This window comes from Leishmania mexicana, chromosome 20 (assembly GCF_000234665.1).
Source record: "Leishmania mexicana MHOM/GT/2001/U1103 complete genome, chromosome 20".
Classification (NCBI taxonomy): Eukaryota; Euglenozoa; class Kinetoplastea; order Trypanosomatida; family Trypanosomatidae; genus Leishmania; species Leishmania mexicana.
The window spans coordinates 2,774,447-2,801,790 of record NC_018324.1 but is presented as its reverse complement, the minus strand read 5'-3'; the positions used below and the strand labels follow the sequence as shown (position 1 = coordinate 2,801,790).

Below are 27,344 nucleotides of genomic sequence, written 5' to 3'. Positions count from 1 at the left end.
TGTCTCTTTGTTTTTGTGTGATGCCGAGCGGCTACCCGTGCACCAGTGCCTTCCCCCTCCCCCCACACACAGACACACCAGTGGTCGGCCACTTTCGGTGAAGGAAGCCGAAAAGGCGCCCCGCCCAACCCCCCCATCCCCCCAACCCGTAACCCCTCACCGCTTCTTGTAAAGGGATGGCACGAGCACGTCACCCGGTTCGTGGCGTAGCTGCGTGTTGGCGGCCGCCTGGCCGTCCTTCTTGATGAAGTCGAAGGCAACGAAGTAGTCGCCGGCGACATCGCTGTAATCCACCTCAAAGCCAATATCCTCGACGAGCTCTGCAAACTTGCGCGGGAACGGCACACGGGAGCGCACTTCGATGATCTTGAGCAGGCGTTTCGGCTTCAAGATGCGGAAGGCCTCGAAGAGGCTCTTGACGTAGTCCGTCGCCATCAGGCTAAGCGAGAAGACGCAGACGTCGACATGGTTGTCCGCGAGGGGCACCTTAGTGGTGTCCGCCACCGTCACCAGCGCATTTAGAGCAAAGAAGTCGAAGGAGTGCACCGTGTAGCCCTTCGGCTTCAGCGCCGCGGCGATTTGGGCCTCACCGCAACCCATGTCCACCACCACCCACGAGGGTGGGATATGTCCTGGCATACTCTTCCCCTTGTTCGCGAGAAACCGCCCACGTCGGTCCCCTAGCAGTGACTCCACAATGAGCGTATTCGGATTCATGGGCCACTGCATGAGCTGTTGGTGGTAGCCAGTGTGGTAGTCGCGAAAGGTTGACTCGTCGCGCAGCAGCTGACTCGCCAGTGTGGTCGGGGCGTTGTACACCTGCTCATTCAGGAGACGGAACGTGCTGGCATTCAGGCGCTCGCGGAAGTGGTCGAGGAGGTCCTCGTCACCTTTCTGGCGCAAAACGCGACGGCGCTGAGCGGCACTGCTAGCCCCGGCTGCCTTAGCCAAGTTCTGCCGCTCCGGGTCAACGATGTTGTTGTACTTTGGGACGCGATGCTCCTTTCGGTAAACCTTCTCTTCCACCTTGTTCGAGAACGGAACATTTTTTCGGTTATTCGCCGAGTCGCGGCTCGCCATGAAGTCGCCGTGCGACACGACCGGCCCCTTTAGCGTGCTGACATCCTTGCGCTTGACAGCCGCCCCCGCTGCTGCTGCGCTGGCGCCGCTCGAGCCACCCGCACCACGGACAGGACCCTGGGAAGCCTTCTTGGCTTCCTTTTTCTTCTGCTTCTTCTCGTACTTTCTTTGAAAGTGACGGCCGCCTAACATGTCGGGCAGCACAGGTGCGCGCAGCACCCTTAGCGAGAGCAGCGGAGACGCAGTGCGAATACGCGGTGCACACGCACGCTAAAAGGGGACGTGGCGAGAGCACTAAGACTGCGTTCCCCCCGCAGCGCAAGGATGAACACCAAACACCCGGTGCACCGGCGTCGCACGCCAGTGACACCCGCATGCCAAGGGTGAGACGAGGGCGTAAGAACGGAGGGGCGGAGAGGAAGATGGACAGCAATGGGACAAGGGCATGTGGCAGTGCTCCCCCGCAGTGCGTGGATGGACGCCAATGGCATGAACCAATGGAAGGCGACGGGGTGCAAACCTCACGTCATGCATAATCTGACTTGCATAGCGGCGATGGAGGCCGGTGCAGGGCTAAGATGCAGCATGCGCCACCCGCTACGCACACGTACCTGCGTGCACACCCAGGGCGTTCGTCATTGTGGCGTTGTTAATCGGCAAGCCTGTGCATCGGGCGCATGCATATGCATGGCAGACCCACCAGTAGAGCTGCACACACACAGACGTAAATGCTATGAAAACGTCTATGAAGATGATACGCCCACGAAAGCACGCGCATACGCACACATGTGGGCAGTGACCCGTCCACATGCACCGTTGGATGCACAGACAGCGCTGTCCCAAGATTACAGTGGCACCGTGTGGAATCAGTATGTGCCAGGGCGGGACGGTGGCGTCAGGAGACGGGGAGGCAAGATGGTCCACGAGCGGTGGTGCCTTCATCGTGTGCCCCTGGCTGGCATCCACCGCTCTGCTTGTAGCGCTCAGCGACCCCCCTCTTACAGACACACAGAGATATGCGTATGTGGGTGCATATACAGCTCTATCGGTACCACCACAGCATTCCGAGCGGCACTTCACAGGCGTTCCTGGCCGTCCGTTTCGTCACCGCTCTGTGACGCCTCGGAGGCACTGGCGTTGTCGCCGGATACTGAAGCACGCACATCCCCATCAGAGAGTCGCCGTCTCGCCTGAGCACCTCGGCGGCTGGCAGCCGCCGTGCTCTTCACAATGGCGGCGCACTGAGCTAGGAACTCCTCCCGGCTCCCCGCAATGCGGCGCAGCACCTCCGAGGCACTCGTGTGGAAGGTGCTCATGCGATGCTCGTGCGCCTGCACCCCAGAATCGACGTAGACGTGAGTGGCCGTGGCATCCTCCTCAGCAACAGGCACTTTCGCGGCCTCTGCGTCTGTGCGGGCGGGGCTGTTTGCAGTGCGAGGCTGCAGCGAGAGCGTCGGCTCCCCGGTGCGTGCACTCGCCGGCCCTTCAGTTCCAACGACCCCCACTGCGTCGTCCTCACCTGGCATCAATGTGCTTGTGCAAGGCGACGTCCTCGAGATACCCGAAAGTGACTCCACTGTGGCGCTGGGCGAGATGGCTGATGCATCCGCGGCCACCGAGGCCGCTACGACTGCCCTGGGCGATGGGGTCCAACGGTCTTGTGCAGCTTGTTCGCATTTATCTTCCCCAGAAGCTTGGACAGTCCTCGTGAATGGACGGTGTGGTGGCCCCGCCGAAGGACTTGGGCGCGGGAGTCGGCCACCCTCCTCAGAGGAAAAGCGCGTAGCGTTTGTGCGCGGGGTTTCCAGGGAGTGGCTGGCTGTAACGCGTCGTCCTCCCGCGTCGGCCTCCTCACCGTGTCCAACGGACAATTTCGCCAGCCCGCTCGGTGCAGGCGCGGTGGCGGTCCGCAAAACAGCTGGGTAAGCAAAGCGGCTCTCTCGCTGATCATCGCGCGCACCACGCGCGGACACCCGCACGACTGGGTGAGCTGGCCCATCCGACCGGGCGGCGCACTCTGACCCCGCTTTTCTGCCGCCGCCCATGTCATTCCAGCCGGAGAAGCAGGGTGCCGACGAGCTTGGCGGCGACGGCGTGGCGGTGGCCGAGTGGGCAAAACGAACGCGCGAGGAGGTTGCGGACGACATAGGAGTCAGCAGAGCGGTGCGTAGCTGCTCTCGCCGCATCTCGCTCACCGCCTGCTCCTCCGCCTCCTTGGCCTTCTTCTTGTAGGCACGGAACTGCTCCTCGAGCCGCGCGCGGCGGCCGCGCTCGTCGTCCAGCTGCTGTCGCAGTCGCTGCACTGGCTCCGCGGCACTGGCGGCAAGGGCTTGCATTTTGGTGTCTTTCTCGCGGAGCTGCCGTTTCAGCTGCGCAATGGTGTCCTCGGTGCGCACCTTGTAGGCCACCGTCGTGCGCTGCTGCGCGTGCTGCGCCTCTTTCCACTGCAGCTCCGCCTGCGCCGCCTTCATTTGCATCTGCTGGTGCTGTGACTGTTCTTCGAGCAGGTCCTGCGTGAGGCTATCCATCTGCGACCGAAGAAGCTCAATGGTGTGGTTCGCAGTGTCAATGTGGTGTTGCAGAGTTTTCGCCTGCTCCGCCGCGTTCGCCTCTTGCAGCTCCAGCCGCCGCTTGTAGTCGTTCAGCATCTCTTGATGGGATGCCGTCTCCTCCTGCGTGGCCGAGTCTCGCTGACGCAGTTGCTGGCGCAGCTCCTGTGCCTCGGCGCGTAAGGAGGCGAGCTCGGCCTCCGACTGCTGTGCGCGGTGCATAGAGGAGTCCACGAGTTGCTCGTACTCCGTCTTCAGAGCCGTGTGGGCTTCCTTGAGCAGTTTGTGCTTCCGATGACTCTTTTCAAGGTAGGACATGCGCTTTGTCGCCTCCGCCAGCAAGTCCTGGTAACTTTGCGAGGTTTGTGTGAAGGCCGCCTCCACCTGGGCCAGCGCCGTCTGCGCCGACGTCTCTTCCTTCTCCCGTCGCTCCTCAGCAGCGTGCGCCAGCAGCTGCAGCTGCGCCTCCCGCGCCTGCCAGTCCACCTCCTTTGCTTTCCACACCTTCACCTGCGACTCGAGCTGTGCAACGTCAGCGGTGACCTTCTCCGCCCGCTCACGCCACTGCGCCGCCTGCGCTGCGTGCTCGCTTTGACTGTGCGCGAGCGTGGCGTACTTGCTCTGCAGGGCCCGCAAAGCGTGGGCCGAATCTTCGAGGTCCATCTTACGCTGCGCCGCCTCGCGACGCGCAAGTCGCAGTTGCTCCTCCGCCTCCATCAGACGCTCCTGCTCCGTCTGCAGCGACGCCTGAAGGAGCTGCTGCTTGATGGAGAAGGACGTGGCGAGCTCGTCAGCCGTCTGCTTAGTCGCGCTCCCCCGCTCGTGGGTGAGAGACTGGCGCAGCTCCGCCATCTCCCGTGCGTGGTCCATGCGCAGCCGCAGCATCGCCTCCTCCTTCGCCTGTAGCTCTGCCCGCAGCTGCTCGGCGACACGGGCGTCGGCGAATGCTGTGGCAAAGGTGACGGAGCACGGCACCGCGGCGGGGGCAACATTCGCCAAATCGGCAACAGTGCACGGCGGAGTCGCAGGGACTGCATGTGGGTGTGGAATGAGCTCCCTCAGCTGCGGAAGTACGCCTCTCTCAGGAGCGCCCTCCCCGTGCGCGCGCACGTTCCCCACGGTGGATGTCGTGGATGAAGAAGAAGAGAATGACGATGGCACGGGTGGACTTCGTGGATGTAGCGTAGACGTCGCCGCTGCAGCCGAATGTTGCGGCGTGGACGATGCCGCCGATGGGGCTGGCGGTGGTGGATCGGTGAGCATTTTCTTGAATATGTTGTTCCACCTCCGTCCAAATTGCGACAGCATCCCAGAAGACGCGGTGCCACTCGTCTTCCGGAGGCCAGAGCGGGTGTGAAGGTTAGACTTGTCACGGCTTCCGCTATGCGTCGAGCCAGGGCTCATAAAGAGCGAAGTGGATGGGTTGGGTATAGAAGCACCGCTGAGCTGCTGCTGCTGCTGCGCGCGCCGCCGATGCGCGGCTGAAGACGCGCTTGGTCTCTGCGTGGACTGCTGCGCCGCCATGTGGGCACGGTACGCTGCGGCGTCGGCAGTCGTCGCTGCTGGCGACGGCGACGATGCTGCTGAGGAGCCGTACAACCCCGAGAAAGACGCCGATGACGCCGTATAGGAGGTGCCTCCGGCGAGGGGGAGATCGCCGTGGTCTTGATGCCTATGTCGCTGCTGCCACGGAGGCTGTGGGAAAGAGCCGGGCACGTGCGACGGAGGCGGGCGCAGATCAGGGCGACGCGAGTGGCGTGGCGGCTTCGCCAGAGACGCCGGTGAGGAGGGCGCGGTGCCGTTAGAGAAGTTTAGCGTTCGATGCGGCGTCGACGCCGGCGACAAAGGCCGCCGGCTGGGCGGCTGTGATGGCAGGAGCGAAGTCTCGGCAGCAGCAACAGAAGCCTGGCGGAGCGCGCCGGACGCGCGCCACTGCCTGTGGTGGCGTCTAACGGACTCTGGCTCGCGATCGTCGCCCTCGCCGTCGTCGCTTTCGTTTTCATCGCCTGTCTTGTCTCTCTCGCAAACGTCCGTGTCGTCGTCGCTCTCGGTGACATCGGGCAGCGCATCGCCTTCATCGTCGTCGAAGTAGTCGTCGTCGCGGTTGCCGTACTCATCATGCTGTATCTGTGCCGTGCCGTCCCTCGCGTGTGCGCGCGACCTCCTCCAACTGTTTGAAACGCCGCCGTACTCGTACGCGTCCCTCGATCTCCGGGAAGAGAATCGCACTGCTGCCCTCGGTTGAGCATCTGCCCTGGCGCCGCCGTGGCCACCGCCGCTGCCTTCGCGGATGCTGCGATGGGGGTCGTCATGCCGTACCTCGGCGCACCTCTCTTCCAGTAGCGAGCCTGGACTTCCTCTGCTACGATAGTGCACCCGGCGTTTTTGCCTTCGCTCTCCCTCCTTTGCGATGATGGGCTGCCTGTCGACCGCCACAGTCGAGGCTGCAGTGCTGCGGCCGGCTAGTTGGTAGAGCTGCTCGATGCCGCGGTCAGTGTGGTCGATAAGTCGCTGCAGCTCTCGCGGAATGTCATGCTTGCTGTACGCGCTGTGCGGCATGGCTCAGGGGGAAATAGGGAAGGAGGAGGAGGGGGGGGCTCACAGCCACCCAGCGAGACGTGGATGGAGACAGACCCGCGGGCGAGGGGAGTTCACGTGACCTGCACGAGAGTACCAAAGCGATGCCTCAGAAACAACCACAAAGGGCGCGGGTGCGTGCGGTGTGGCGCAGATTGTATGGAGGGTTTGCTTATCGATACCGCGTTGTGTTATGTGCGTACGCCCTGTACGAATACGTGTGCGTGCATGGGTGTATGCATGTATGGGTGATGAAGCAGACCCCGAGGCGAGCTGCGAGTGCTGCGGCGAGCCTTTGTCGAGATATGCGCTGTGCGCTTGGCTCCGCAAGTGGCAGGCAGGCGTGTTGTTGAAGTGCCTTGCCACGATGGCCCCTCGCTGTCAATAAGACGAAGCACCGTTGGTCTTCAGCGCTGCGACAAGCCCGTCAAAGTTGTGGATGGAAACGTGAGCAAGTGGTAAGACGTCAGGGCGGGAGGGGAGGGAGGAAGGAGGGGGAGAGTTAAAGGAGCCAGAGAACTACGTCAAAGGCGAAGAGACTGCAGCACACCGCTAAGGCGAACACAAACCCCGGCGCTGCTGGAGCGCCGTTGCAGACACGCGCACGACACACACGCATACCGCATTCTTGTCACGTTGTGGAGTGACTTTCCTGGTTTCCTTTCTTCGCCCGTTTCGAAGTCACGTGCATGAGTGCTGGCAGGATGCAACGCAGATGACGAGCAGAGGAAGCGAAGGGGGAGGAGGTGGGTGGGGGTGCTGTAGAGCACCCCTAATCCCTCCCATACACACATGGAAAAAAAGGAAAGACAAGTATGCAACTACCTTCGACACGAAGAAGGGCGCAGGTGAGCTGCGCAGATCGAACGGCAAACCTCTGCACACGTTGGAAAAGGCGTGAAGCGCGTGCCGTGTCTGAGTGGCAAGAGGCGGCTCAGCTCACCCTGTATGATGAGGCTTGTAAGCCGCGGGGCACCTCGCCACCCACGGCCGCCTGCTTTATATCAGCCAAGCTTTACTCGGCCAGTCTTCGCTCAGCAAGTCGATGACGCTGTCTGACGCAACGAACTCTGGGGCCAACTGTGATGGAGGCTGCTGAGGTCGTACACGACGACGACTACAATCGCTGACGCCGGCTGACTGCTGAGACAAGTTGGCAGCGGCGTCTGAGCAAGAGGACGATGCATGCCCTCGATTGCGTCGTCTCGCGCGAGTGAGACGCGCGTTGAGTCGATGAAGCGCGGACACCTGTGTGATGTTTCCTTCACCGCCATCCCTGCTGCCTGTAGGTTGAGCGGCAGGGCGTCGTGGCGACCGTTCACGGCACATGGGATGCCTCATCATCGGCGCCTGTGCAGGTTTCGGGCGGGCGCTCGCGTGGCAGCCGCCTTCAGCTTCCGATACGCTGCTGGTCTCTGCGTCCTCCTCCCAGCTGGACACCGACTCTATGCTCATCGCGATAGGACGGCAAAGGCAGCGGGGTCGCGCGAAGTCCCTCGCCGCAGTGGCGGTTTGGCGGTGAGGCAGCGGTGCGAGAATGCTGCTGCTGCAGTTTTCTGCATCTGCGTACGGGAATATGTCGAGCGGGTCGGCCGCTGAGTCATTTTCAGTCGAGCGAGGCGACGTGCTTTGCGCGCGCGTAGACGCAGCGGCACCACGCGCAGCAGTGCCTCCGCTACCCAACGCATGAGCCAGGGTTGCACGCGGCGCTGCATGTATACCCGATCGCCTCAGCGGTGACCTGAACCCTCTCCTGGACTGCAGCGAGGACTTGATGGCGGTGCTGGTGATCCGTGGCATAAACGGCTGATTCCTTTGCGGCGGCGATGTTGATGCGACACGAGGGAGGAGGAGGAAGAGACAGAGGCGGGCTTGCACCATGTGCGGCGTCCCGCCAACTTCGCCGGACGCAGGCAGAGAGGAGCGTTGTCTTTCCTTTGTTTACGTTTTTCTCGTGCGTGTGTGTGTGGGAGGGGGCGCGTGGCTATCGCCTGCCTCATCAGCATCGACATCGTCAACAACCACCAACGGAGCAGGTGTGCGCAGCCATCGAAGATTCCGGGGTGTGCGGATATGAGTTGGACAGAAGGGAGCAAGAGACCCAGACGGAGCAGACAAGCGTGATAGATGGTGAGGTGAGTAGCAGGGATGAACACGTTTAGCAGAAGCGGCAGAGCCGCCGGCACTCACGACTACCCTCACGCATCCCTCTCTCCGTCCGGGTTCGAAACAAAATCCCTCTCCAGCGCCAGGAGGTGGTGGTGGTCAGTAGAGGGCAATGGGGAGGGGGTACGTGAAGCACCCGCACGCATCCGATAGCTTTCACACACGTCAGCGTTACACGTGTGTGTGTGTGTGGAAGGGAAAGCATATTGTCAGTCGTGCACAGACATGTCTTGCCGAGACGCCCTTTTCCTCTACGCGTGTGCTTTGCTTTCGAGTTCGCGTGTCTTCTGCCTCTCGCGCGTTCGACGTGTGCCCAGCGGAAACCTGACGGCGGACAGAGAGGGAGAGCCGCCGGAGAATCGAGGGAAGAAGCGAGTTCGAGCGAACGGGGTCGCGGCGGCAGCAGCAGCAGCAACTCGCCAGAGACTGTTACTCACGCAAACAAGTCTACACACGGTCGGTGCTTGGGATAACGCCCTAATCTCGCCGGTTCGCAAAGGGGATGGAAAAGTCAAGGCCAAAGTGGAGGAGATGGCGGTTGCTGAGCACCAAGTTGCTGCGGGGCGGCTGCCGTCGCCGCCGCTTCCCGCCTCCGCCAGTGCCGGCGCGAGCGTCCGCCTCGCGACGCATGCGCTCCTTCGTCTGTCGTAGACGCGCCTCGTCAGCGAGGGACTGCGCGGAGAAGACGGCGCGGGTGGCGGCGCGGACGGTGACGTCCTGGGCCGGGTACGTCGCCTCCCGCAGCGCCAGCATGGTCGGGGATGGGTTCTGTGTCCAAGGGAGAGGAACAAGCTCCGCCCACGGCTCGGCAGCTGCAGTCGCCCACTGTGCCGCTGTGTCGTCGCTGCACTCACCGGCCGACGAACTCGCAGCGTGCAGCACCGACTCATAGGGGTACCGCCATGAAGGCAAGGGATTCACAATAGGGTCCCCAAGGACGCTCTTCTCTGGTAGCGCAAAGCTGTCCAGGTGGCGGTCTCGCAGCACGAGTACGCCCGGCAGGCTCACAGCGCTCTCCCGCACTTCGAGGTTCAGCACATTCTCCAGACCGTTCACAGTGAGGATCAGCTTGAGCGTGCAGGCCTGTACTGCCTCTATCTCCACCTTGACCTTGGTGCTGACAACGATTGGCGCTGGCGCATCCATAGCAACGGAGGCTGTCGTCGCCGCCGATGGTGACGCATTCGCCGCGGCCGACGTGCTGCGCACCGCAACGTTTTCTCGGCGTATCCGGAGCGGTTGCGGCTGTGCTGCGGCCAGCGCCTCCAGTCGGCTTCTCCCTCCCTCCCCGGTTGCCTGGCTGGCGTCACCCGTGTTTGCCAGCCTCACGCCTGCCAGTGACCACTCAACGCGCAGCTTGTTTGGCAGCCCCAACTTCTTTACGGCGACCAGATTGTCGAAGAGGAGGAGCACCCGCTCCCCCACGTAGAAGCGCGTCGGCAGCGAGTGCGCCTCCTGCTCCGGCACACCGCGGCGGGTGAGCAGGCGATGCTGTACACAGACACCGGGTGGGAGGGCAATGTAGGTGCAGTCACCGCCAACGTTGCGCCCTTCGCCATAGGGCTCATCGCGTTCTAGGAAAGATTCCAGCAGAGACGCGGTCGCTTGTCCGATGTTCGCTCGACTGCCGCTGCCTATGCTCCCATCCAAGCCAGATCCCGCCGCTGCGCCACCACTGGCCGAAGATGAAGCGTCTCGCATGCCAAACTGCTTGTACTCCGCCTTGTCGTACGTGTCCGGGAAGTAGTACACTAGCCCCATGTGAACTGCTCGCCGGATAAGCGCCGCTGAGACGACGATTTGATCGGTGTGCAGTCCGACGCAGCCTTCCGGGTCCAGCAGTGTGGACGGGGACTCGATGCGCGCGCGCAGCTCATCCAGTGTGTTCACCTCGGCACGAGCACACAGCAACACATACTGGGACCGGTCCTCCGCTGTTGGTGTGGACGACGCTGGGGAAGAGGCAGGCGCGTCGTTCCGTGCGGTGTCCGGCTTCAGATGGGCTGTTGCGGCGGTGGCCACGGTGCTGTAGGTGCGATGCAGCTCAATGCTGCGGTGCCAGCAGGCGCCGTCCTCCACGAGCGAGAACCATTCCGTTGGAAAGCGCTGCACCGCCACCCCGCGCGGCAGGAGGGAGTCCAACTGCGCCAGCGTGTACGGCTGGTTCGGGTGGCGGCTGAGAAACTGTAGCACCTCATAGTGCTTTGTGAGCTGCGCCGGGCTGAGGATAAGCTGAAACTCGCTCATGACGGAGGAGCCCGCCGTTTGGTGTGTGTGTGGGGGGGGGAGGGGAGGTTATCTAGAGACGCCCAACGACGACGATTCGCGCTCGCGATTGTTTTCCTAGTCGGTGCGCTGTGTAAGCGAGAGAGCACGCCAGGCAAGCGGAAGGGGGAGGAGAGGGGAGCCGTGCTCTGTATCCGTGCACGCGCTCACACTTCGCTGCGGCCGCTGCGTGTGCGTGTTATGCGGAGAAGATGTCGGAAAAATTCGTGTAGGATTGCAGAGATAGGTAGAGAGCCACGCAAGGCGGGGAATCGAAGAGAGCGCTGCGGTGAGCTGAGCAACGCGTCGATGGTGGCGATGTCGAGCAGGCTGGGACGGCATCAGAGAAAGAAAATGAGGGGAGGGGGAGGCGCGTGCGTGATGTGGCGCACCTGCCCCGTGACGCACTGTTGCCACGCGCGCGTAGCCTCGGTATCGCGCAGACAACATGACAGAAGCAGGAAAAGCCAGAACATCTTTTTCTTCTTCACCGTGGCACTACCATGAGCGATGTGCGTCACACCTTTCTCTGCCCGCCCGCTCCCTTCCACGGACGTCAGTGGTTGCGGCTGCGTGTGCGTGCGTGTGTGTAAGCGCAGCACTTGACTGCTGTGATGGTCTGCGTAAGCGAGCGAGAAAGATAGAGAGATATGTGTGGCGTGTGCCCAGACGCCTCTCCACCACAAGTAGGCACCCATACCCCAAAAGACGAAGATAACGCAGCGCACCCGGAAGGAGGAGGGGAGGAGGGGGGGTGGCACCGTTTTCAGTGCGCTCCATGTGTGCGTCCTCACAGCACGTCGTACACCGAGCTGAGCGGCATCACTACAACCGTCACAAACACCTTCAGCTCGTGGTCCCGTTGCGTGTGCAGCACACTCAGTTGCCGCTGCGCGTTGATCTGGAGTGTCAGCCGCTCGAAGCCACCAAATAGCGTACCCACAGCCGCACCACCGCCTCCACCGCTGCTACCTGCACCAGCGGCGGAGGCGGCGAGACCCATCAGGATGTAATCAGAGTTCGACAAACGCCCATCCCGCATGCTGAAGCCGCCACCGCCGGCGCCTGTGCCGCGCAGACGTCCTCCACCAGCTCCACCGGCACCGGCGCTGCCGCCACTGCTACCACCGCCCCCTGTGCCACCCTTTGCGCCGCACGCCAAGGCAAGATGGTGCGTGTAGACGCGCGTGCTGGTGGACTGCTCACGCGACAGCGACAACAGCGCCTCGGAGGTGGCGTGGACGTGCGCCTCCACCTCGCCGTACGGACCACCCTCTCCGCGCAGAATGACGCCGAGCTTAGGGTCAATGCGGATTGACACTTCCGTGCACTGCGCCGCCGTGACATCGGCGATGAGGTCGCGCACCGTGTCACCCTGCAGTGTCACCTGCGCCAGAAGCGCCGCCTCCGAGAAGCGCAGATCTAGCAAGTGGTCACGCACGTTGCGGGTGACGAGAAGCGACTGAAGCATGCGAGACCCGCCAACACCGAGGTCTGAATGCGTCAGCGAGGCACCACTCAAAAATCCGCCAGAGCTGCCGCCACCAGCAGCCCGATCTGTGGGGGTTAGCTCCACAAGCAGCTTCGCATCGTCGGTCGGGTACGCAAGTACGGCCCTGGTCGACGCCGTCGCCACTGATGGGCCAAGCATGAGTAGCGCGTCGATCAAAGTGGGGATGTGCAGCGCAAAGCGCGTCTCGACGACGGCGTACTCAGCGAAGAGGTTCTTGGGCAGGGTGCACGTCGCTGTCATGTTCTCATCCGTGCCCTCGACGTGCAGGACGACATGCGAGTCGGTGAACACGACGGTGGCCCACCCATCGCGGCTGACTGACACAGTGTGCAGTGCGCGAAGGAACACCGGCGGCGACGCAAGACGGCAGTAGATGGACATGTGTGCGTGGGCGTATTGGTGGCGCTGCGCAGCACTGGGCAGCACACATGTGTCCGTCTGTTTCTCTCTCTGTGTGTGCGCGCGTCCGTGCTGATTTCTGTACGTGATCCGTGAGCAACCTCTCAGTGGCGGGCGAAGGGCAAGCACAGAAAATGTGCGCGACGCGTAACGCAGGCGAGTCAGAGAGCAGCACGTGCCAAGTGCCACAATGTCAACGCGTAGCCGAGCCCGCTTCTGCAATGATAAGGCCAACGAGGGAGAAAGAGAGATGAGAGAGAACACACCCCTCACCACCCCCAACAACAACGGGATGCGTGCTGGTGATGTCTGCGCGTGATGTTACCGCCTACAGACGGTTGCGCGCCTGCGCGTCCACATTACACGGGCAGGTAACACGCAAGTCCATCAAGGAACGTTGAAAGGGAGAGAGAGGGAGGGAGGGAGGGAGGGAGGAAAGTAGGGAGAGGCATAGTGCCATGTACACGCGCGCACGATCTCAGAAAGTATCCATAGAAGGTGACACACGAATGCCCCCCACCAGGGGCCACAGCCTTTTTTTTTGTGTGTGTGTGTGTGGCAGAGTGCTCGTGGCCGCTGGTGCCTACGCGGATCCGTTCGCTCATTGAGCGAGTCCCTCTCTTGTATCCGTGCTCCCTCCCGGCCGGTGCACCGATGCGACGGTCCGCCGCCGCCGCTCCAGGTGTTCCCATCTTACCTTTCTGTTGGCTTGTTCGCTGTTGCCGATGCAAAAGATCGACACTCTGTGTGTGTGTGTGTGTGTCTGCATATGACTTCTTCGTAGGCGTCCTTCCACTCCTCTCGCTCATGTCGCAGAGACACAGGATGCACATGAGCACCCTACGAAGAAGTTGAGCTGGTGAGAGGAGGAGGGAGGGGGCGGGGAGGGCAAGCGAAGCGAGGCGAAGCGGCAGAGACGGGTGTGTTGGCGAACTGATCCTCGATAGCTTTACATGTTGGGGGACATGACGGCGAGCGCTTGTGCTTGTCTGCGTGAGAGAGCGTATCGGTGTCTGTGCGGCTGTCTGTCCTCATGGGTGCAAGCCTTGTCTTGGTGACCAGACATGGGTGCACTCCACTCATACACTTCCTTGGTCCGCAACGCTACGGCCCGTCACCTTGGCAGCAGATCGTCACGCCCGGAGTGGCTGTGCGAGGGAAAGAAAGGGGTGGGGTGGGGTGGGGGTCGTGGTGGAAACGGACAAGAGCGAAATGTGCACCCATGATGAGGGAGCGCCAAGGCACACACATGTGCACGCAGACGTGAGGCACCACGGAACGATGAAGGGAAACGGCGATCAACGCGTGGTGGGAGTCGTGCAAAGAGCACCCGCGCATGGATCTGGCACGTACCCTTGTGTCTCTGCCGCCTGTCCACACCCGCTGGCAAACCTAGACGGACACACACGCACCGACTTTCGACAGCCGAGGGCCGAGCAAGACGGAAGCAACAATGAGAAGAGCGCGATCGGTGAGCGAAGCGAGTCGGCAAAGAGGAAGGGAAGGGGAGGGGCGTGGCATGCAGGGCGCAAGCAGCGAGCCTCGAGATACCGCTGTCATCGCCCCAGGCGCAGAGGGTGGCGACAAGCACTCAGCGATGTCACATGAGCGAGAGGGAGGCAGATCTTCCGACTAGCAAGCGCGCGTGCAGACTGACGGCCGAGGGCACACAATAAAGAGGAGAAATGAAGGCTGAGCTCGACAGGCGCCGCCCCGACCGACGAGGAGGGAGGGCGTGCATGAAGAGGGAGTCACGGAGAGCAGGGAGGTGGTAGACGCAGGAGAGCGAGGAGCACGATATGCCAATGTGCATCCGCAGACGCCGCGGTACACCCCCTCTACAGTCCCCCACCCACCCCGTCGCACTCTCACGTCACGGCCAGACGGAGGCGGCAGAGAGCAAAACGTTCCGACTGCCCGTCCCGTACTCCTCCCTCCTCCCCCGCTTACCTAAAGGCACGCATGAGCACCTGCCGATGTGTGCGTGCAGCCGTCACGCCGGTGCTGTGCGCAGGTGAGCAAGGACACACCCAACAAGGAATAAAAGGGCTGAAGGATTCATTCGATTGCCAGCAGTTATGTCTGCTACGCTCCCAGCCTACCCACCCAGCTCTCTCTCTAGTGCCCACACACGCGCACACTCTTCCCTCCACGTCACAGCACCACCACAAAAACCCTCCCGCGCCGCTTTAATGCAGGATGGTGCATGGCTTGTCCGCCGTGGCGCTGTCCCTTGTTGTCGCCCCAGCGCGGCCAACAAACATGTGAATAAAGTGCCTGTGCCCGGCGCAGCACTTGCCAGGGAAGAGGTACTCGCCATCTGCCACAGACCAGCCCGTCTCGTGGAAGTAGCGCGCCGGCAGTACAAAGTCCATGATGTGCCGCCCGTCCTCCGTCATGGTGCTGAGCGGTTCCACGCAGGGCAGTACGCTGCTGTACGGCAGATCGCCTAACGGCTTTGCTACAGGGTCTGCTGGGGAGGATAGCGCTGCCGCCCAGGCCGTCGCCATCGACGCAAAGCTGGGCTGCAGAGACAAAGCATGCAGAAGCAGGTACGTCGGCGGTGCGAGCGAGAAGTTATCGCTGGGGTCTTCGTGCCGTCGCAGCGCATCCAGTGGACTTACCCAGAGCAGCTCCGACACCTCGCTGGCCTGATTGAGGAGCGGCAGCTCCTGTGGTGGGATGCAGCGAACCCCCACACCAGCATTCGCCTCGTCACCACTCGATGCCTGAGTGGAGCATGGCGCGTGTGCCGCATCGTATGCCTCTGCGGTGACGAGCGCTGAGCTCACCAGGGCGGCATAAAAGTAGGTGTCGTAGCGGTACGTTGACTGCCGTGGCGACACCCACCGCGCAACAGGACGGAGGCTCGAGACGGCAGAAAGGTCGTAGATAGGAAGCGGCGTTGCGGGACGGGACGAGACAGGGGCGGTGGAGGCGCCGCCGGCGGCACCATCGCTGCGTGACTTCTGCCACTTGATCCATTCGGACTCGGAAAAGATGCGACCATCTCTTCGCAATACACATGCGGTCTCCTCGGCGAGCTCGCGCAGGGCCCCGACGCGGCAGGCCCACGCCTCCAGCTCGGCCTCTTCTGCGGACGGCTGCCCGCGCGACTCAATGAAGTCCTGCGTCGTCATCATCTTGTCCGTAGCATCTTTAAGATGCAGGTTGTAGTGCTCCGCGAGGTAGTGCTTCGCCGTGGCGTAATCGCCACCCTCAACACCGCCGCCAGGAAACACGTACATGCCGGGCATAAAGCGTGCCTTGCCGTGCCGCTTCATAATGAGCACGTGAATGTCGTTCTCCTTTGAAGCATTGCCTCCAGTTGCTGGTCGCTGATCCGATGTGGGGTGCTTTGGGTTTCGAGCGAGTAGGAGAACGGTGGAGGCTAGCCGAGGAACGGCAACCTTCAGCTGTGCGCTCATAGATGTGCTGTGGAGGGGGGTAGGGGATGGTAGAAGGGCTTACGGTGCCGCATCACAAGCAAAGCGCGTTTTGTGATGCGACAGGGAGGAGAGATGAAGAGCGACGCCAGAGAGGATGCGCAGAGAGGGGTGAGGGGAGGGTCGTGTGTATGCGCATCATTGCTCTGGTCACGACAGAGGCGTGAAAGGTAAAGGTGATGCGACCAAGGCGAGGAGAGAGACTCCACATTTCACCAACTCCGGCCTGTGATGACGCGCCCGCAGCAGCTGCGATGTGCAGGCACGCACGGGAACACATCATCATCATCGCCACAGGCGCGCCCAAGGCGCATGGCTCCTTCGAGAATGGTTCCACTCGCTCAGGTCTCATACAATGCCAAGTACGTACGAAAAGAACCCAGCACTCGCTGGTGTACGTGGCGGCGCCAGACGCCTACGCCTGCCATCCCCTACCTCCTCGCTTCGGTTCCAGTGTGCATGCCCTCTGCACGTCTCTCTTCACAGCAGACAGAGGCATGCTCTCCGCCTGCATCCCTCACAGGTGTAAAGAACGAGCGGGGGCGGTGCCCTCACAGAGAACGGTTCCAGTCCGTCTCCGGTGTTCTCGTGGGGGGGGGGGGGGAGGGGCCGGCAGTGGGGGCATTCCGGCCTTGTCACGCCATGTGCACGAAAAGAAGGAGAGCCAGGGAAACAGGCAGGCGTGGGGAGAGTGTGCTCGCACGAGGAATTTTGTGTGTCTGTCTGTCTGTCTGTCTGTGTGTGTGTGTGTCTGTGCGTTTGTGTTACTGCGTGTTTGGCCCATCAATATTCATTCCGAATCCGTCATCGGCTGCTTCGTTCGTTGCGGGGTGCGGTGCGGGTGAACCGTAAAGTGCTCGAGAACTTCAGTCATGGGACGCTTGCACCGCGCGTCGCTCAACACCGGCTCCCATCGACTCGGGTGCTGCTTCAGGTGTGGTGGCCGGTGCTCCTCAAGGCATGGGCTCGTCAGGCTCCACAGGTAGCCGCGGTCGAGTTGGTACACCTTCGACGGCTTCTGCACCGCCACAACGTAGGCGTGCAGCTCACGCGTCGCGGCGTCGAGGCGGAAGCGCACAAAGTGTTTGTACTCCTCCATCTGGAAGGCCGAGTAGGTGGGGTTGTACATGTAGTCGAAGGTCGTGACGGAGAACAGCAGAAACGTGCCGATCAGCACGGACACGATTGGGGTGATGAGCACCCAGTAAAAGAAGAGCACATACACGTAGTAGAGGAGTATCTGCAAGCGGGACGCGGTGGCCGAAAAGCGTGCCACCTCGCCGCCGCTCACGGTCATCGAGAGAAAGCTGAGAGACTCGAATGGGTCAAAGCAACGCAGAAGTACACGCAGCCACCCCGTCGGGATGATGGCCAGGACGAGGTCATGCATGCTGCCCACATGGCGCGACACCCACGACGCCTCCCCGCCGGTGATGCGCCGCAGATGAACAGCGAGTGCATTGACCATGAGCATCACTTGGTTCTCCAGTTCGGTGCCCCAATGCCCCTCCGTCGATTGGAGCAAGTCGTGACCCATCAGGTACAAGAGCTGCACATGCAGGAAGGCCATGGCGCCGGCGCAGCAGAGCAGCACCGCGAAGGCCCATCCGCCCCCGTAACACAGACGCCAAAGCAGCGGTGCATGGCGGTCCGCGCCGGCGAATGAAAAGCACACCAGAAAGAAGAGAAATGGGATGAGTGAGATAACGCCGCGCGTGATGACGTGCGACATAATCTCCGTCGTGTAGCCCACCCAGAGCGAAAACACCTGCGCCAGCCGCATCTTGCCACTACCGCTGCCGGTAGTGTCACGACTATTCAGGTCCACGTCCATCGGCAGCGGCAGCACGGACAGGAGGAGAACAAAGCACAAGAAGCCGACAACCAAGTCGAACTTCCAGTTGATCACTCGGAAGCCCCACAGGCGCGAGGCCATGTTCATGAACGTGTTCCGTTCCGGGAAGGCACAGGCGCGCACGTACCTCGTTCCCTGCGAGATGACGACATCGTTGCGCGCGCCGTGCAGGAAGGCGCCACCACCGCCGCTCACTACCAGCGTCGCAGCCTCCGAGCTGGCGTCGCGCGGCGTATGGCGGGAGTAGTGGTGAATGTCGCCCGCCAGTCGTAGACGCAGGCGCGTGCCGAGGGCCTCGACAACACGGTCCAGCTCTGGTTGCCGCGCCCTATCATCTCTCTCCATCGCATCGAGCACCCAGCCCGGCTCGTGCGCTGCCAGGATCACGCAGCTCTCCGCGTCCATGTGTTTCTCGATCACATCCAGGAAGTAGTTGCGCTGCGCTACATCGATGTCCTGCACGTTGCCCGTGTCGCCACACAGCACGAACCAGTTGTGCGGCAGCTGCAGCACAAAGAAGCTGCTGCGCTGCGGCATCAGCCACCCCCCTAACCATGTCCGCTCAAGGATGTACTTGCGGTACGTCGTCAGCCCGTCGAACCAGTCGTGGTTGCCGGGGATCGCGAACAGCAGCGGCACGCTCCGCAGCGCCTCCTCCGCCGTCGCGCGCCCCGTCCGCAGCGCAGCATGCCCCGTCGCCATCCTAGACACCGTCTCAGCGTCCAACATGTGCATGTGGGCAACGTCCGCGTCGCTCGCGTCCGCGACAACCACGCGCCGTTGCTCCGCGTGGAACACGCTCTGCAGCCGCGCGTTGCTGCTCATCGCGTCGTGGTACGGCTCAAACAGGCGCGTTGTGTACGTCTCGTCGTTAGGGCTGGGATAGGCGAGGTCGCCGCCAACCAGCACAAAAGACCCGCGCGGCAGCGTTACAAAGCCGTCCTTCTCCACCTTCAGCAGTGATCGAGATAGAGTGTCCTTGCCACTCTGAGCGTCTTGCGAGGTGGTTCGACGGTGTGGTGTGCCCGGAGTGTGAACCGAGCTGCTGGAAACGATCACGTCTGTGGTGGCCACTCTGTTCACCTGGGGATCCTCCCCGGCACCGCGCCCAGGGTTCAACGTCGACCCCTGCGCATTAGCGGCGGCAGGTGTCCTGGAAGACCGCGACGGTGACGGTGTGCGTGCCGCGGTACTCGTTGTGTCTGCATCATCACTGTCTGAGTAACTCATGCTCGAAAAAGACGCGGAACATCGCATCTCCTGCGCAGCGGCTTCATTTGCCGCCTCACCTCGCGTGCGTGCCGTGGGCGTAGACGGCGCCGATACGCTGCCAGAGGCCATGGTTGAGGGGGTGTCGCAACTGCAGGTGCTCGTGGCTTTCTGCAGCCCATGCGCAAATCGCCGCCACCGCTTTGCCTGCCTGGCGGCCTTCAAGGGCAACCGCAACATCGGTTGCGCGAGGAGTCGGGCCATGGCGTAAGTTGGGTTAAAGCCATCCCCAACGTCGGCGATCCAGTCGAACCACACATCAGGCTCAGTGTGAGGCAACGTCGCTGCACCTGCAGGAGGGGAGGGTTCGCTGACGCTGCCGTTCGCATTGCGCACGCCATTGTTCTCGCCACCGCGTGAAGCTGTTGTGTGGCCCTCCGTCGCATCGAGGATGCCGAAACTAATGGAGCTGGCACTGGTGTCGCAGCTGGCACGCGGCTGCGTGATTGTGGAGCGGCCGAACGCCTCCGCGGCACTGCGCACGGTGTCCCGCAGAGAAGCAGAGAAGTGCAGATGAAAGATTTTTGGGGTCGTGTACCCCTGAATGGTGCGCACGTCAAAGGCGAGAAAACGCAGCGTCGCGCCTGCCACGGTCTGCCACGCTGTGAAGAGCACAAACGTCGACCACCACGGCACCATGCCTGGTCGGTTCACCGGGTGCTGCGCCTTCTGAACCTCCCTCACAAAGGGCTGCGGTGCTCGAAAAGACATGAGAGGAGGTAGGGTGGGGTCGGCGTCGTGCATCTTGTTCACCGCTCTACTCATCGCTCCAGCAAAGGGGGCGTGTGGCAACGAATCACCGTCAGCCGCGGAGGTCGAGAAAGGTTCATTCGCACGCCTCACCGGCACATCACCAACGCCGCCGCAGATGCGCCGCAGGTCAGCGTCATCTGAGACGTATGAAGACTCCAGTAAATCCAGGTTCGCGTCCGGCAGACACTCGTGATACAGAGTGCGCGGTGTGTGTGGTGTGTGCGCGGCAGGCACCCCTACCGCCGCAGCCGCGGCCGCCTGCAGGGCGGTGGAGCGGCTACTCAGCGCGGGAGGCGCGTACACCCGCGGCGGCGCCACCAGCTCTCTCCAGTCTCGCCGATCCTCCTTGCCGTCCCTCTCCGTCATGAGCACCTCCTTGTACAGCCCCTTCTTCAACTCGTACAGCTCCGCCCACAGGATGCCGCGGGCGGGATCGAACCCCATCCACTTCTTGTAGTGGTAGTCCGCCACGATGAAGCACGCCGACAAGAACAGCAGCTTTGAGACGCACCAAAATGGCTGTGTGGTGACGGAGCTGGGCATGAGGTAGTACAAGATGAAGCGCCAGACATGGTGGGACGCGTTTTCGTGAAGGGTGTAGCAGTAAGCGTAGTGCACCGTGCTGAGAGCCGCTAGGACGAGAGAGTTGAGGGCGACGACGGAGAACCGGCTGCCATAAGTGAGGCCGAGGCCCCAACGCCGCTTCATTTTGTGTATGAAGCTGAACCAGATGGTGAAGATAATGAAGAGTGGAAAAAAGAGGATCGGCCCCGTGTCCTGTGCGTGCGCGTTGCTCATCTCCTGCCGCTTCTCCTTGAAAAACTGCGGGCCAAGGTGAAAGCAGAAGAAGATGATGGTGCTCCAGGTTTGAAACACCTTCGTCACGCGGCCGTACGTGTCCATGGCCGCCGTCGAGTGGGCGCGAAAGGGCGAGTGGAACAGGTACGCAGACCCCATGCAGGCGAGGTAGGCGAGTGTATACAGCACATCCGGCTCGATGCGGTGGCTGAAATCGACGGCATTCTGGATGAGGGGCTCGATCCAGACCGTGGAGAAGTCGACGAAGGGGTTGGCGCCTCCGACGCTCCAGTGCCACCACTCCGACATGGTGCAGAAGCGAGGGGCGGGCGGCGAAGCACAAGAACAGATGAAAACAGAGGGTCGTGGCCGAGAGGCCAGATGAAGGGGTGGGGGAGGGAAACGGAGATCGATGATAGAGATGCCCAGAAACACACGCACACGCTCGCGTCTACGTACGCCTGTGCGTGTGCTCGGGTAGTGAGACGAAGGGAAGAGTGGACCGGTACGGCAATATCAGAAAGAGCACACGGTGAAGGCGCACGTCCACTTTAGCTCCTTTTCGAAGGGTGGGGACGGTGTGGGTGCGCCCTCGCAAATCCGCGGGTATGACGTCGTGAAGACGATGAGGAGGGGAGGGGGCAAGCGGTAGGGTATCAACCGACAAGGATGCGCTCAACACGACGTTAATCAACAAAGGGAGGGGGGCGGGTCACGAAGGCAGGGCTGCCCGCGCAGATCAGCACCCCGCAAGGAAGAGTGAACAGAGATGAGGATCAATGTCAGAGAGCTGGTGGCCGATGACCTGCAGAGACAAAGACACTCCCTCTCGCGCATCGATGCACACATGCGCGCACCCCAGCACGTGCGCGCGCGCACACACACAGAAACAAACACAGCCAGGTATAAAGAGGTGGAAGTGGGTGATGCTCACAAGAGGACCGGCGAGGATGTGCGACGGGTGATACTAGGGATGATCGACCGTGTATTGGGGAGAGATGGGAGGAATGGGTGGTGTGCTCGCACAGGCAGTGCTGAAGCACGAGAAAAGAGGGAAGGAAGCTGTTTAGTAAAGAAAGATGATTCCAAGGCGCACGTGCGTGCGTGAGGTTGTGGGGGTGGGCTGCGGGTGCTGGTGCTCCGGCTACCAGGCGCTCTCCGCTGCACCCCAACCTACCTGTGTGAATGTGCGTATAGTTGCGCCGGGCCGTCTTTCTCTCTGTGTGTGTGTGTGTGTGTGTGCTGCGGCACAAACGAAAAAGCTTGACCGTTGCTATGCTTGTGTGTACTGCAGCGCACAGCGGGGGCGGGGGAAGGGGGTGTACGTCGGCGTGTCTGCGATGTCGACAAAGGCCTATGGGCGAGGAAAAAAGAGCGGGCAAGGGGCGGTAGAGGCAGCAGAGAGGAGTGGCGGAGAGTGAGCGAGTGGTGTGTGCATGCGTATCTGTAGAACATCGACAGCCGACAGAATGGCGTATGCGTCGCGGTGCACCTGAGCATCTAATGCGGCACTGTGTCGCTGTGTGTGTGCGCGCGTTCCTGTCCACTTTCCTCGCCTCTTCTCCTCCCCCGTGACGTCTCTAGACAGAGAGTCCAAGTGTGAAGGGCAAGTTGGCCTGTTCGAGACAGAGAACCAAATACATGCTCGCATACAATACACACGCACATACACATGCGCACACCAATGCTGTCCTAGCCCTTTGCATGTTGCGAGCCGCTGCCTCGTAGAAGCGCAGGCAGCCAAAAGACGCACGCGTGCGTGTGTCCGTCAGAAAAGGAGGAGCAGGTGGGAGGAAGAAAGGGGCACGCGGAGACCCGCTGAGATGGGCAGATCGGAGAAGAACACAAGAAAAACAGCATGAACGCAGCGATCGCGCGAACGTGCGAGCAGGCGCGTCGACACCTCTGCAAACTCCTTCAAGTGCGTCCATAGTCGCATCGGAAGCGTCCCTCGACGTGAACACCAAGAGAAAAAACGAAAAGCGTCAGGTGAGAGAGGAGGCACGACGGTGTCCGCACGTGTTCTCCAACTCTCTCGGAAGATACAGGAAGACGAGCCGACGGGGTCTCTCTAAGCGGTCGACCTTGACGTAGGCGGCCGGTGGGGGACACACACAAAGTGCTCAAGAACCTCTACCCCCTCCTCCATGTCTTCATCGAGCCCCGCATGCTTCCCGTCGTCGCGCCTGGCAGACGTGCGGAAGCTTTTGCCGCGCCAGCGGCTCGGGTAGGCCCGCAGGTGCGGTGGAGCCGCTCGCACCATCTCACTCTTTAGCTCCTTCTGATACGCAGCGTCCCAGCTCCACGACTTGGGCACGTGGGACATGATGATCACGTACGCGTGCAGCTCGCGCGTCGCGGCGTCGAGGCGGAAGCGCAGAAAGTGCTTGCACTCTTCAATCTGGAAGGCCGAGTAGGTGGAGTCGAAGAGGCTGTCGAACAGCGTCACACAGCACATGAGATAGCTGCCAATGACGAACGACACGAGCGGCGTCACAAGGATCCAGTAGAAGAAAACGAAGTACAGGTAGTAGAGCACCTCATCGAGACGGCTGGCATCCTCGGCAAAGGTGCCCATCTCCGGCGAGCTAACCTTCTCCGACAGGTGTGCGAGCATCTCAAACGGGTCGAGACAGCGCAGGACGACGCCGCACCAGCTCACCAGCCGACCGCCGTAAAGCGACGTCTGCAGACGTTGCAGCTCGTGCGCGGTGACGCTGGCATGGGCCTCGCTCAGTACCCGCTGTGTGTGATTTAGCAAACTGTCGACTGAGGCGCGCACCTGGTCCTCGACAGCGCTGCCCCAGTGACCATCGGCGGACACCAGCATGTCGTTGTCCACCATATACTGCAGCGTGCATATCAAGTACGCGAGCATGCCGCAGCAGACGAAAACCGTGAGAAAAGTCCAGAAGGACGAATGCAGCAGCCGCATCCAGACCGGCGTGTTTCTCTCTACGCCAGCTGCCGCGAAGGCAGCGAAGAAGACGAGTGTGGCCAAGACCGACGCGATGCCCTTGGTGAAGAGCGTCACGACGTACACGCATACCCGCTCCCACCACGCCGCCGCCGCATCTGGCAGCGTCATGAGTGGGGTGCTCTCCGAGTCGCGCCGCACATCCTTGATGGACTGCGGCAGCAACGACACCACGACAAGAAAACTCAAGACTCCAATGATGAGGTCGAACTTCCAGTTGATCACTCGAAACCCCAGCAGGCGACTTAGCAGTATGGGAAGCGTATTGTGGGCTGGAAAGGCGCAGGCGCGGCGGTACGCCGTCAGTTGCGACACGATCGGTGTGTTCCGTGGACCGTGCAGGAAGGCGCCACCACCGCCGCTCACTACCAGCGTCGCAGCCTCCGAGCTGGCGTCGCGCGGCGTATGGCGGGAGTAGTGGTGAATGTCGCCCGCCAGTCGTAGACGCAGGCGCGTGCCGAGGGCCTCAGACACCTTCGCCAATTCCGGCTGAGTCAGCTCCGACTTGCACAGCATCGAATCGTAAAGCCAGCCCGGCTCGTGCGCTGCCAGGATCACGCAGCTCTCCGCGTCCATGTGTTTCTCGATCACATCCAGGAAGTAGTTGCGCTGCGCTACATCGATGTCCTGCACGTTGCCCGTGTCGCCACACAGCACGAACCAGTTGTGCGGCAGCTGCAGCACAAAGAAGCTGCTGCGCTGCGGCATCAGCCACCCCCCTAGCCATGTCCGCTCAAGGATGTACTTGCGGTACGTCGTCAGCCCGTCGAACCAGTCGTGGTTGCCGGGGATCGCGAACAGCAGCGGCACGCTCCGCAGCGCCTCCTCCGCCGTCGCGCGCCCCGTCCGCAGCGCAGCATGCCCCGTCGCCATCCTAGACACCGTCTCAGCGTCCAACATGTGCATGTGGGCAACGTCCGCGTCGCTCGCGTCCGCGACAACCACGCGCCGTTGCTCCACGTGGAACACGCTCTGCAGCCGCGCGTTGCTGCTCATCGCGTCGTGGTACGGCTCCAACAGGCGCGTTGTGTACGTCTCGTCGTTAGGGCTGGGATAGGCGAGGTCGCCGCCAACCAGCACAAAAGACCCACGCGGCAGCACGGAGGGTTCCCTGTCGAAAGTCGGCGTTTCCGTCGGCGTCGAGTCATCAAAGGCTGACAAGAAGGAAAGGCCGACTCTCTTGCTCGGCGGGCGATGCGACCGTATTTTGAGGGATGGCCGAGCCAGGAGGCGTGCCATGGCGTACGTTGGGTTGAAGCCATCCCCAACGTCGGCGATCCAGTCGAACCAGATATCCCCGTCGCCTTTCTCGACCTCCTTTCTTTTCGGGTGGATCTTGGGCAGCAACGGCACGAGTGCGTCCGTAGCCTGAGAACGCAGTGGTGTCGGTGAAGAGGCGACAGAGAGGGTGGCAGTACCGGCCACGGCCGGCTCGTTGTCGGTGCACGTGCTGTCTTCTTCGCCGTCGATGCGAAAGCGCGGCAACTCTTTCAGGGACGACCCGAAGTGGAACTCGAAAACCTTCGGTTTCGCGTAGTGCTGCAGCACACGCACGTCGAAGGTGAGGAACTCGAGCGACATGCGCGCCAGCGCCTGCCATGTCGTTCTAATGATGAATGTGGAGAACCACGGCACCATCCCTGGTCGGTTCGTAGGGTGAGAGACGTACTGCTCGGCTGACACGCCGAGTCGGTCGTGCTCGTCCTGCCACCCGGTCGGGTCCACGTCGCCGTCACCCCACCGCTTTGCGTGTTTTGCGTGACTGGGCAGCGAAATGGTCTTCGGGACCGCCTCCTGGAGTCTTGGATCGCCTTCGGGGAGCCCAAGACTCTTCGCTACGTGATTGACGCGGGTGGGGGTGCGTCGCAGGCCCCAGCGACGAAAGATGAGGGAGGCGCGCGACGAGGCGGCCAGCGGGAAGTTGTTGCTTCGCGCTTTCTCCGGGTACATGTCTGCCCACAGGATGCCGCGCGACGGGTCTCCGCCAGCGAGATGCTTCTTGTAAAGATAATCGACCCAAACAAAGGCCACGCAGAGAAAGCATAAAAAGGCAATGCATGCAAACGGCTTCTTCGCAACTGGCTGCGGGCAGACGACCTGCGATGCCCGAAGCCACGTCGACGACGGCATCAGGCTTCCAATGAAAGGAGCCGACCACGTCTTCTCCGGCGCCCCGACGGCGATCTCCACCGTCGAAAAGACCTCACTGCATGTCGTGTAGTGCATCATCGCAAAGCTCGACAAGAGCACCGAGTTGATCATCACAACCGTGAAGCTGGGCCCGTAGGTGAAGGCGAGCTTGTATCGGCGCTTGATCTTGTGCAGGAGTAGGCAGAAAGAGCTAGTGAAGCAGAAGGTCGGAAAGAAGATGGTGGCCACCGCGTCCTCGGCAAGGATGTGCTGCGTTGCGTCCGAGGCTACCGACTTCGCAGTCGTCGAGGCAGCAGCGGCAGAGCGAGACTCCATCAAATGAGGCCCGACATGGAAGCACAGAAGGACCACCGCGAGCCATATCTGCAGCCCCTTCGTGACCTGCGCGTACCAGTCCGTGCGGGTCTCCAGCTGTGAGCGGAACGGCGAGTGAAAGAGGTACATGAGGGCCAGCAACAGCACGTATGAGAGGGTCCAGAAGATGCCGGACCGAAGCGACGTCACACGCTCCGTCGCCAAGACGAGAAAGGCCTGGACCCGCTCATACCACTCCGAGCAGTTAAGTCTGACCAGCAGCAGCTCCATTTGCAGAGTGTGAAACCGTCCGTTCGCTTGTGCGTGTTTGTGGTCTGTGGCACCCGAAAATGGGGCGGGGCGGGGGTGGCGCGTGGGCCCAGCGAAATGAGGAAGCGTCTGTATGATGGGGGAGCACAGATACCTTCTAGCCCACAGGGGCTCCCGCTGGCGCAAGGAGGTGGATACGACGCTACGCAGAGAAGAGAGGAGAACTGCGCGTGTGCATGACCGCACGCAGCGGTGATGTGCGGGTGAGCAGAGATACGGGAAAGATGCGACGAAGAACACGACGAGCGGATAAGTAAGCGAGAGAGACTCGGACGAAGCCGATACAAAGCGTACGTACCAGCGCCACCAACACCTAAACAGAAAGCAAGCACGCAGATGGTGGTGAAGGCTGCATCGGCCAGTGGCGGTACGCGCCTGTCGGCCTGCCAGCCAGTGAGAAATGTCCCTGTGTTCCCGTATATCTCCGTGTGTGTGTGTCTGTGCCCTACGTTTTGCTTACTTTAGCAGCGCATTCTGTTTTCCTTGGGTGGGTGGAGGGCGGGGGATTTCTGCGCCTCTTTGTTGCCTAACGCGATGCGGGGCGCCGTGCGCTGCAACCACAACGACAAGAACATGGGCGAGCGCATAGAGATACAAACACACACAGACAGACGCACGCGCTCACGCACGCGTGAGGCCCTTGATCACATGTCGGTGTGGCAGCTGGGGGAGGGGGCGGGGGTCAGTACAGAAGGGTGGGGAAGGGGGGAGAGGAAGGGCTGGAAAGACCGTGCGCAGGGACGACAAGAGGTGGTGGGGATGAAGGCAGAACAGATGGGAGGAGAAAAACCAAGAACCAAAATCAAAATGAGAGCGCCGAGAATGGGGAGGACACGGGAGTGTCGAAAGAAAAACAGGTTTACATGTGAATGGGTGGAGGGGAGGGGAGGGGGAGAGGCACAGAGAGACTCGTCTACGTACG

The 27,344-nt window shown here is 61.7% G+C and overlaps 7 protein-coding genes across 7 annotated transcripts; all 7 read right to left on the bottom strand.

Annotated features, from left to right (window-relative positions):
* Positions 1-156: 156 nt before the first annotated feature.
* Positions 157-1,272, bottom strand: LMXM_20_0420 (conserved hypothetical protein; the record flags this gene model as incomplete). Its single annotated transcript, XM_003875061.1, has 1 exon — positions 157-1,272. The coding sequence occupies one exon, from the start codon at positions 1,270-1,272 to the stop codon at positions 157-159; it is 1,116 nt and encodes a 371-aa protein (XP_003875110.1).
* An 884-nt stretch (positions 1,273-2,156) lies between these two features.
* LMXM_20_0410 (conserved hypothetical protein) lies at positions 2,157-6,188 on the bottom strand (the record flags this gene model as incomplete). Its single annotated transcript, XM_003875060.1, has 1 exon — positions 2,157-6,188. The coding sequence occupies one exon, from the start codon at positions 6,186-6,188 to the stop codon at positions 2,157-2,159; it is 4,032 nt and encodes a 1,343-aa protein (XP_003875109.1).
* A 2,661-nt stretch (positions 6,189-8,849) lies between these two features.
* On the bottom strand, positions 8,850-10,619 carry LMXM_20_0400 (conserved hypothetical protein; the record flags this gene model as incomplete). The annotated part of the gene is made up of 1 exon (XM_003875059.1): positions 8,850-10,619. The coding sequence occupies one exon, from the start codon at positions 10,617-10,619 to the stop codon at positions 8,850-8,852; it is 1,770 nt and encodes a 589-aa protein (XP_003875108.1).
* An 808-nt stretch (positions 10,620-11,427) lies between these two features.
* LMXM_20_0390 (conserved hypothetical protein) lies at positions 11,428-12,531 on the bottom strand (the record flags this gene model as incomplete). Its single annotated transcript, XM_003875058.1, has 1 exon — positions 11,428-12,531. The coding sequence occupies one exon, from the start codon at positions 12,529-12,531 to the stop codon at positions 11,428-11,430; it is 1,104 nt and encodes a 367-aa protein (XP_003875107.1).
* A 2,207-nt stretch (positions 12,532-14,738) lies between these two features.
* Positions 14,739-15,977, bottom strand: LMXM_20_0380 (hypothetical protein, unknown function; the record flags this gene model as incomplete). Its single annotated transcript, XM_003875057.1, has 1 exon — positions 14,739-15,977. The coding sequence occupies one exon, from the start codon at positions 15,975-15,977 to the stop codon at positions 14,739-14,741; it is 1,239 nt and encodes a 412-aa protein (XP_003875106.1).
* Positions 15,978-16,785: 808 nt separating this feature from the next.
* LMXM_20_0375 (conserved hypothetical protein) lies at positions 16,786-20,979 on the bottom strand (the record flags this gene model as incomplete). The annotated part of the gene is made up of 1 exon (XM_003875056.1): positions 16,786-20,979. One exon carries the CDS (start codon positions 20,977-20,979, stop codon positions 16,786-16,788), a length of 4,194 nt encoding a protein of 1,397 aa, XP_003875105.1.
* Positions 20,980-22,741: 1,762 nt separating this feature from the next.
* LMXM_20_0370 (conserved hypothetical protein) lies at positions 22,742-26,383 on the bottom strand (the record flags this gene model as incomplete). The annotated part of the gene is made up of 1 exon (XM_003875055.1): positions 22,742-26,383. One exon carries the CDS (start codon positions 26,381-26,383, stop codon positions 22,742-22,744), a length of 3,642 nt encoding a protein of 1,213 aa, XP_003875104.1.
* Positions 26,384-27,344: the final 961 nt, after the last annotated feature.